The 11,216-nt window shown below is 36.5% G+C and overlaps 1 protein-coding gene across 1 annotated transcript; it reads right to left on the reverse strand.

Moving 5' to 3' along the window:
- Nucleotides 1–5,121: 5,121 nt before the first annotated feature.
- On the reverse strand, nucleotides 5,122–5,935 carry LOC139725685 (interleukin 17-like protein). The gene is made up of 2 exons (XM_071636805.1): nucleotides 5,930–5,935; nucleotides 5,122–5,682 (listed from the first exon to the last, which is right to left on the reverse strand). The coding sequence occupies exons 1-2, from the start codon at nucleotides 5,933–5,935 to the stop codon at nucleotides 5,122–5,124; spliced, it is 567 nt and encodes a 188-aa protein (XP_071492906.1).
- Between the last annotated feature and the right edge of the window lie 5,281 nt (nucleotides 5,936–11,216).

Consider the following 11,216-nt stretch of genomic DNA (forward strand, 5'->3'; position numbering starts at 1 on the left):
TTAATATGTACCGTACATATTAACCATAAAGTTACTAATTATAACTAATAAATGAAATAGTATCACATCATTGAGACATGTCTGAGGTATAAACACTAATATGTACAATGTTGCTTATAATTAACTATGCACCTTGCAATCAAGTGCTTAATCCTGAAATTAACTCGCACCTAAAACGATACTAACTTTAATCCCGATTAAGCTACTGTGCTAACAACCCTCACTGCGGAGAACTGTTGCTATGGCAACAGTATCTTTCTTGGACTTTCTACCACAACGCAGTGCACCGAACAAACGACGTACCCCTGTGTGTGTGTACTCCTTCCTGAATACATGTACCTAATTTCACTACGCATACATATACATCGACATACACAGTTAGGTTCATAGAAAGCTACAGACAAACTTTGAAACTTCTTATAACTACTTCAAACTCTCATAAACATGGGATATAAGATGGAATATATCTACAATGAACATAATAGTGTATTCTACTATTCACAGCTACAATTATGCAGTATTAACCCTAACTTGGGCAACAAACAAAGCCCTGCACTGGTCTATTCTCCTTCCGTCTCTCTCTCTCTCTCTCTCCACACTGGAGAGTATATACCAACACAGTGCAGGCATAATATTTACACACACAGAGTGCACTGACCGCCCGTGCACACATAACTGCAAACTTTCTTATGTTCCGATGAAATCTTACCAACCTTTACAGAACTAATTCTCATTAATTACACTTAACATGATACTACAATTAACATCAATAATGAAGATGACATAATTAAATTCAACGTTTGACTCACCAATTGTTTGGCCTCTTGGTTTCCACAAATTCTTGGTGTAAAAGTTCCTAAACATGAAAGATGATGTTGGCCATTGGACTTTCCTTTGTCTTAGTGATGTGGCTATGGTGAGGAGTTGGCATCTCCTACCAGCCTTGGGCTAATTTGCATGTTTGCCTAAGGTGTTATCCAATGAGCAAACTGTTGCTATGTGGACTTGGCCTTGCTAGGATTGGGCTTGACCAACTGTAGGCCTATTTCACTTTGAGGGGACTGTTACCAGGGGAGAAAAATGGGTCTTCTTTGCATAAATTTGCATAGACTCATAGTTTTAGTTTTTTCATTACAGACCCATCTCATTCATGCCGCAACAGCGACTGTCTCCGATTATTACATATAGAGTTATAATGAATCGCATTAAGGTTTGACATGATTGGTTACATTAAGAAACAACATTTAGGGTTAAAGCGTAATACAGAAGGTTTGATACAGACGTGAGGAGGAGTGCACAGATTCTTTACAGTGAAGAAGAAGACACGTTTAAATCTCAATCTTGGAAACACAGACAGAAGAGAAATAACCAGCAATTACTTGATAAAAATTGCGTGAATTTAACTCTACCCTCACGATTTTTCTCTTTGTCTTCAAATAACTTTCACAGGGAATATCTATGATGTAATGTTTGAAAATGAACAAAGTGCGGTAGATACAAAAGTATTTCAATAGAATAACGCAGAAACTCTAGTCATAAAAATCATTTAGACGCAACTCATCTCCTCCTTTGTGGAAACATGAAAATAACTTCACAAAAAGGTTGGAATTCACTGTTGTTTTGAATTGATACGGTCAAGCTACATAGCATAATCGTACATAAACGTCTAGAATACTTTGTGAGAGGGTACTGGAAGCATGATGATACCACAGCCAACCCTTACTCTAAACTGCATTCTGGTTATAGCAAGAGAGGGCGCCCATGCCTCTGGTTCAACGATATTCCATCAAGAAAAAGACTGAGTCTTAAGACTAAGTCTTGGACAAGACTCTGACTACTGAGGTTAGAGTGGAGAGCGGCAGTTGACCAAATTAGAAATGACAGCAGAAGTGGTTGCACAGAGCTTGTGCCCGTGGTGATGCTGATGCTGACACTTACAGTGTGCATTATGTTTTGAGCTTGTGTTCGGAATTTTTCTCTTCCTTACTGTGGCTTGAAAAAGAACGAAAGAAAAAGACGTTTTCAAGGTGTGACAGTTTCCAGTTGACAGGTGCCAAGAGCTTGGCGTACTGCTTGAGTAAGTTCTGGAAAAGAGCGCTGCCTTGTGCTCAGTTGAAGCAACATGTTCCAGATGATTGAGGAAATACCACACATGCATGTTAAAACATCATCGTGCCTGATGGAAATTTCTCCACCTTCATGAAAATGGAAAGTGTGTCTCTTATATGTTTCTTACTAATCAACTGGAGAGTATGTAACTATCTTTTGTGTTGTAGAGAAATAATATCATTTATCCTACTCGATATGCGTCGGGATATTCCCTGTACAACACGCTATCATCAGCGCTCCAGATTTCGCATGATATCCTTGCCCTTCTCTAATAAAGAGGAAAAAAGGCAAAAAAAGTTAGAATTACACAAAGAAATGACGCGATAAACTTATAAAATGAACAAAAATTACGAATGGAAGACACAACGAGAATCCTTACAAATTGTTTATATACATGCATCCATTCTTCAAGCAAAGTGACCGTAGTTTATGTTTCTTTAATCAAGAATCGCCGATGCACTGGACATATGAAATAGAAAAAATAGCGATTTGCACTTAGTAGTAGGGTACATGTATTGATCAGAGTCGGCGGTTTTGTCATTTGCCCGCCAACATATTATACACTACACGTGGCGAAGAGTGATTTTTCGGTTTTGTGATTAAAAATACAATGATATTCATGTCATTAATGATGGATTAGAGCGCCTAAATGCTCCCTCAAAGTAAAAGTAAAATTAATGTGTTCCAAAGACTACATAGGACGGCGAAGATCCGTTACCTTAAACACATCATAAATTTATGAAACAATGGTTTATTTTGTAAAGCTGCATCCACAGAACCGTGTGTCCCTTTACACGGCGAGGAAATTAATACTGAAATAACCTTTGGAGAAACGGCAAAGTCCGACGAACTATTGCGCCATAGTGCCATTTCGGCAGTAATAACATCCGAGGCCTGGTAAGTATATAACCTTCCCACGTTTCTTACAGCTGGAAAGATTTTTACGATTTGGAAAAATGACATTCGTGGGGTAGAGATATTATGTAAAGACTATATTCCAGGATTGAATATACTTTGATGAAAGAATATACGTAGGTATGTCACGGTCATTCATTTGTAATCATTGGCAAACATAACCAAATATTTTAACGTACACTATTATCATGACTGTGAATAGTCATCAATATCTATACTACTAATGATAACTATTGGCTTTGGTGAAGAACTCTCGAAATCTTGTCAAAGTGATAAGTAAGAACCTGGGAAAAGGACTTAGACACGTTACATTAAAAACAAGGATCAAAGTATAATGTTGGGTTATACATGTTATAGCATATATACATTTGAATGGAACTCAATTTAATGTTATGAGCGAATTCGAATCCTACAGTGTGTATTGGTCTCAGTAAAGTATAGTATGAAGCGTCGGCCTGGCCGCGATTAAAACATGCCTCGAAGAGGGATTTGAACCTGTTTGCTTTGAGAAGGAAGCATTCTTCGGTAAGTTTTGTCGATTTTCAGGCCGAACAGGTCTTCAGACAGATGGATCTGAAAACGTGATACAGTCTGTACACTTCTTATTCGTTACGAATTATATTGCATAATTATATTGTATACCACGACGTACATGCATGACGTTCATGTATTCTCTCTCTCTCTCTCTCTCTCTCTCTCTGGCTCAAGGCCGGTCAATAAATGTAAGATTATCAGACATATATTCAATTTAGCTCAGTTTAGTTTGATTTTATATCTGCATTTTCCACTTAAATCATACACAAAAGTGACAACACGTGTATCTGACAACAACAACAACAAAAATATTAGTATTTATCATAATAATTACCACAATATTTTAAGTGTTTGTACATAAAGCTATCCAAAGAAGTCCATAAAAGGAGCCTGCCATCTTTTAAGCAAGGGCATGATAGTGATGGCAGCCTCATATGACTTTCGAAATCTGTTGGTTGTTTTTTTTTTTTTAAGTCACGGTCCAGTTCAGCTGTTTGAAAGTATTGACATACTAAGAAGCCATTTATTACGAGGAATTTCAGATAGCGTGTACATGAAACACAGGTGTGATAAAAGAAACACTTTATGTGACAAACAATGCCCAGAAAATCAATGGATGGTAAGTAAATTGATAGGAATACAGATAATAATTAAAATGACTAATATACTACTGCAAGCCTTTAAAAAAAGCCAAATGTTACCACATGGTGGTTACTTAAATGCATAACGTCAAACTTGACTTTGTTTTTTTTTTCCTCACTCAACATTGAGTAGATATAAAACTCACATATAATAATGTATACCTGATTACGAACACAAGAAGTCGCATGACATAAACGCAGGCAAATTGTCCATGGGACATTTAGATAAATAATCTGTAAAAGACTTATCCGCAGCAAGAGAGCTACCTAGCATTTCTTCATTTAATTGTCATAATACGTACATGATAAACTCAGATACAGAATGTGACGACCAACCTGTTTAGAGTTAAGGACTTGGGCAATTTCTGATGATTCTCTAAAAAAGTTATTCATAAACATTAATTTTCAACACGCAGTGTCTAAATATCAGTGCAAGGCAAGACGGCATATTGACTAACGCTATAATGAAAATATTTCATATTCCTATGTTTGAAGGAACCCTGAAACATGTCTACAGAACCTTCTTTTATCCTACTAGAACAAATAAATAGTCGAATTACTGCACATTTTTTTTCTATTATCTTATCAGCTTCTTCCTCAGTAATCGCGAAATTTCAAAACGCATCCTACACAAAATGCTAAGGCGCATTTTTTTTTTTTTTTTTCACGACGGAGGTTCGTAGTTTGTTGTCTGGCTTTAGAAAAGACTGATGAATGTTGCTGAGATTATAGGTTTCCTTATCAACGTCAAGGTGTTCACGAAAACTGGATTCACGAGCAATTTGGGCAGGAGAATAAAGGCAAGGCATTTCATATAGACATTATATTGCGAATATATTACAAGAAAAACAAAATAAATAGAATTGTGAGAAATAGTGAATACATTAAGTGAGAGCCTGTCTTGTGACTGGAAAACACACCCCTAGTCACGCCTCATGCGCATACAGGCGCAGGACACGGGGACTTGAAGGGTCCTCTGCTCGTACCGGAAGTGGCCATCCACACACTGTGTCTTCTGCAGAACTTTCATGTTGTACATTACAGGTTGACAACGAAGGTTTGGATCCGCTTCGTGTGTGTAAGGGTCCAGACATGCCGAACACTGGCACTGGGCCATAGTGATCGCCATTGGAATACGGTCGGCATCGAAACATTCCACGTAGGTCCATGGACACGAAGTGTCTTGGTTCACGATCTCCGGACTTCCAGGGTCTGGTTTCACTCCTACGGGACAGTCTGGCGAGCTGGAGAACCCATCAAAAGGACAGCTTGACGTATCAGCCAAACCCATGTCACTGGTTGAGACGTTGAAACTTTGTACGGCGAATGCCGCCGCTTTAGGATAGAAGAGATTGGAGTTCAGATTTCTGCGATGGGAATCCGCTGCGTCTATAGGCAGACAGGTCTGAGCTGTGACGGGGACTGGTGAAGACGCGATGGTTTGGAATATAGCTGCAATCACTGATGTAAAGAGGTATAGAGTCTGTACAAAAAATACAAAGGGCATGGAGAAAAAGGGACCAGATTGTCATTTGCAGTAAAATGCAATAATTATATCAAATTATCTGCTACAGTGTGCGTCCATACCGCGTTTCCATTACGTTTTCTGACAATTAAGGTAATCTGAATTTTGATCTTTCATGGACAAAAAAATGGAATGAAATGCATAGGAATGGAAAACATAGATGCTTAAATGCCCTAAAATAGATATATATATATTTTAGACTTACGTTCATTTTGAGGATGATTTCAACGGTTTTCCCTTTTTTTGTTGTGGCTTTAAGACTTCGATGCTTTCGAGCCCTTCAAGTCAGTCAGTGTCAAAAACAAAGTATCTTCCTCAGTTGATAGACGCTTGGGAAGAAGTGCTGGCTGATGTTGAGTGAATGATATCGCAGGCAGATTGAAGATGATGAAGGAAACTCCGCACTGCCCAGTTTTATACCATGGAGTTTCCGGATGGATATAACGTCAAATTAAAGAATATGGAGTATGTCTCAATACTTCCTAGTTCCTGTTAGTTACCATAGATATTAAGTGAGTACCATTTTTAGCTACTGAAATAGCTACACACCAAGGTACTTGTTCAAATATGAAACCACCCGAATGCTGAGCGGGAATTCCCTAGATTGTATGCTTCTATATTTGGATCTCTTTTGAGAGCATACTCGTCTTTATAACTTCTCAGAATTGAATAGCTCTCATTACATAAATGAATAAAAACATGGATTTCCCTTCCATGCGTTTATTTACAAGGTACTTTACATTCTCACTTTATCATAATAATTATTTGTCTTGTACGTCTCTTGATAATTACTTGTTTATTCGAGAAAATGCAACTAAATGAAATACAAGATAATAGAGGAATAAAGAGTAAATCATACCAATGTCCATTTGGTAGTGAGCAATATTCCAATGAAGATCCCCCCTAAATAATATATAACAAAATGAGAGGAGACGAATATTGTTCACAGAGAAACATAAACCGCATAGTTCACGTTTAACAATTTACTTTCTGATAGCTTGATCTTAGATTTTGTTAACATGTCTCTAAAAATAGCTTGATCAGAGATTTTGCACATAATCCTCTAAACATAAATTGAGGTAGCCTCACAGGGCAGTATCGATATTTTCCCGTCATCAGGGTCGAAGTCTGTTTGCATGGACATAATTATGACAGTCGTCATATTCATCGTTTTGTTCCCCGCCCCCTAAAGAAAGAAAAAAAAATGCGAGAAAGGAACCGAAACTGTCATTACAACCCCCCCCCCACACACACACACAAGGTACTATCTTCGACACTGTGCGTGCATGTTTTTATTTATATATTGTTTGACTACTTGATTATGATACGTGGACTTAAATCTTCATTAACCTCCAAGGTCGATCTTTTATCAGAATCATAATGTAAATAAGAAAAGCGCAATAAAGAAAATAAGAAAAGTACAGTTACGAAACATTCATTATACAGAGTATATAATTTCACCTTGTGACACTTTCAAATCTTAACAACTTTCTGATTTTGTGTCCAACTATATGATTTTACATATTTTTTTTTAACAATTATACGGCATTGTTGAGCTATATCTTTACATGAAATGACAGTACATGTTTAATTGTTCTGTGTGCGCTATTCTTAGAAATGAGGTCATGTACAGAGTAGACAATATTCATGGATAAGTGGAAAGCTCCGGAATCTAGATGGATCCAGATGGATGAAGGAACCGACAAAAGCAACACTGAGAAATTGTACCTGCAACATCTTTGTTCTCAGAGTAACGTCACATCTGGCTCTTAACCCGTTCCGTACTGGAACCTGGTAGATTGCATATTATGTCTATGGGCATTTCAGAATTCAGTATGGAATGGGTTAGTGACTTGTTATAGTTAGATCAATATTACCTGCTGACATGTAATACACTGTATCTTGTAGAAATAAGCCTGTAGATATGATTGCCTGTGGAAATTCGATTTACCTTGAAATGTGGCCTGCTTTATTCTCATTTATGTGGACGTTGCTACATTGAAGCTGTGACTTGCTTGATAAACACTTGTTGGATTATTAGACATGCATTGACTGGACGAAGTCGTCGCGTACGTTCATCTGGATTTTACACGTATCACCGAGGATTTATATTTAAGTCCTCCAACCTGTGTCCATTGATTTACATCTGAATGGATCATCCATCCGTATGTCGAGCATATATTTTCGACATGAATGTGGTCTTCATAAAATGTTTTGCAAAGAAGAGCACCTCAGTCTGTAATAGCTACGAGGTGTTAAAAAAAAACTTCCACCTTTGATCCTTAACCCTATAAAGCCCAAGGGGGGGGGGGGGGGCACATTGTGTCCCCCTACCAGATTTCCATTTGTCACTCCTTAACCCTTTATCAAATTTCAACTAAATTTGGTGACTTTTCCTAAAATCTTATTGCGAACATTTTCACATATAATTTGTCTATATCTGGTATTGGTAGTTCTGATTCTGATTCTGATTTTATTTCTGAATTTCTTTTTCATACATAAATGAAGTACAAAGTCAATTGAACAAACAAATTGAGCACAGTATAAATTGAATCTGACAATTAAAGGAAATAAATGATCAACTCAAATATTCAACTTTCCCCTGATACAATTCAAAGTGAAAATAGACTATTTTGTGCATACATTTATGCAAACATAAGTTACTGTATGTCTCTTGCCCAAAGACAAATTAGGCAATTCTTGCTGTGCAGAAATTCAGGAGATCATCGTCATAAGCAAGCGCTTGACGAAGACAATGGCCTCAGGAATGATTGTCTTAACAGTGCAACATTGTAAGAATATAACATAATAAGTCACCACTCACTGAGTGGCGACAAGGAGAAGGGGAGGGGGGGGGGGAATGAGGGGAAAAAGTGCATTGTGCATTGTGCAAGATGTGGGGTGTTTGCGTGGAAATGTGTTGTGAATATGTATGTTGATGCTTGTTGTGTATATACTATGAATTCGGAACCCTTACTTTAACTATTGAGGTGAAAAAATAAAACAAATAAATAGCAACATCTTCTAACATTCAGATGCATATTGAGTTAACAACATATCTTTAAGCTGTCTTTTAAATGAATAAATAGATCTACATTGTTTAAGGTCAACGGGTAAAAAATGCCAAACACCAGGGCCATGATGTTTAAAGGATTTATGTGCTATAACATTTCTTGGGTTTTTCCACATGATAATCAGATGAACGGCGAGTTTGGTAAGAATGGATATTGAAATTAGGCGTTAGGAAATCATTGAACATCGAGGAAAGTTGGTTAAACGTGTATTTGTGCATAAAAATTGCCGTTTGGAAACTATGAATCTCATTAATCTTCAATGTTTTTAATTGAGAAGACAACGGGTTAGAGGGAGATAAGTAGTGGGAGTTTGTAATCAACTAGCTCGTTTTTGTAAAAGTTATATTGAGCTTATTTTAGTTGTACCATAATGCCCCCAGACAATATTACAATACATAATATAAGGTAATATCAAAGCATTATGCAATATAAGCAAACATTTCTGAGAAACCAAGTTTCTCAGGTGGTACAAATTTCCGATGCCTCTAAAAACTGAAGTATGAACATTGTGTAAATGATCATTCCAAGACAAATCTGAATCAATAGTAATACCTACCAATTTAGTAGATGTCTTTTCAACAATTGGCTGTCCATCAAAACAATTAATACAATCATCAGTACAATTATTATTCAATGAATTATGAAGCTTAAATCTAACAAAAATTGTCTTAGAAATATTAGGTGACAGTTTATTACATAAAAACCATTGAGATACTTTACTTTTCTCCAAGTTCAATGTAGTAATAAGACTTTCAAATACTTTGTGAGAATAAAAGATATATGTATCATCTGCAAAAAGTATAAAACTAAGAGACGAGGATGAATTTATAACACCATTAATATAAATTAGAAAAAAGTAGAGGACCCAATATGGATCCTTGGGGGACACCGCATGTAATATTGGATTTGGAGGAATCTGAAGTATGAAATGTTACATATTGTTTTCTGTTAGATAAATAATCACAAATCCAGGATAGGGCTATACCTCGGATCCCATATCTCATCCGTTTATTAATCAAAATGTCATGGTTGCCTTGGCAACCGTAAACTGACAACCATGTCAGTCACATTTTGCGTATTTTTCTGTTCCAATATCAATTAACAATATGTGACAGTGCACCTCAAAACGAACATAAAGTCGCACACACTGATTTCGCGTGAGGACTGAAAATAAGTGAAATGGGTTAACCTTGCCGAACTTGACTTTTTCATATTTTCTGAAAGAGCGGGTCTTCTTTTACAATATGCTAAAATTTGGTATCATAAAACGGGCAGGAAAGTGTGCTTTTTTAGCAGTTTATCTCGAACATATTTGGTAGTTAGTGTGATTCGATGTGTCTTTAGAATCCCTTTTTCATTTCTGAAAAACCTTGTCCACACTCTTCAATTTTAACTCTAATAACTTTTGAAAGGATAGTGCTACTGCTTTGAAAGTTGGCATTGATTATGGACAGAATGTGTTAATGAGGCATGCGTAATTTCAGTTTAATCTGATAATCCCTTCATTGTTATTACTCAGGTGGTTTACTTCCTGTTTTTTTGTCGCATTCATCGCACAGCCAGCACGGTTTGGTAAAGATTAAGCGCTTGAATAGACATTGTACTTCAGAGCCTCTTTTCTCAGTTCACACTTTTCCTGAGTTTGTGCTTTCAATCCAATATTCAGATAGGTTAGAAGAGTCCATTTGATTTGAGTTATACATCATTTTAAAGCTTAAAGTCTGCTCTTTCAGAATATGGTCTTAACTAAAAATTGATGTCTGGCGACTTTTTGTTTGTTTTGAGGTGCAGAGTCACATATAAATAGTGTATAAAATGGACGTTTCTAGGCTGAAATTTGCTGAAGAAGCAAAATGTGAAGGGATTGTGGCTCTGAAATGTTTTTTCCTATTATTTCATTTGCTTTTAAGTGACAAAGACATAAAACAATTATAGATATAATAGAGATAATTGAAAACAACAGTATTTTCTAAAGATTGCCCTTCTATTTTGTGTCACTTTGATTCTTTCACCCAAGTTATGCCTGTAATATTATTTTTTTTATGATATAATCAATCTGCAAACTTAAAATTCCGATATCATGGAAATATGAAATGTGATAACTATACACGTACCTATCCCAAACAATGCATCACTGGTCTCATAATGTATTCCTTTATGTTGTTATGAATACCGCCCCCATGTGGTGACCTTGAGAAATTTCAACCGTCACAAAAAAATGAGATTCGACTTGTACTTCATTTGTGGCAAATGTGACCCTGCACCTCAAAACAAACAAAAAGTCGCCAGACATGAATTTTTAGTTAAGACCATATTCTGAAAGAGCAGACTTTAAGCTTTAAAATGATGTATAACTCAAATCAAATGGACTCTCCTAACCTATCTAAATATTGGAAAGGAAGCACAAACTCAGGAAAA

Source organism: Diadema antillarum, unplaced genomic scaffold (genome assembly GCF_040938485.1).
Source record: "Diadema antillarum isolate AM-2024a unplaced genomic scaffold, OU_Dant_1.0 scf00000001, whole genome shotgun sequence".
NCBI classification, from domain to species: Eukaryota; Metazoa; Echinodermata; class Echinoidea; order Diadematoida; family Diadematidae; genus Diadema; species Diadema antillarum.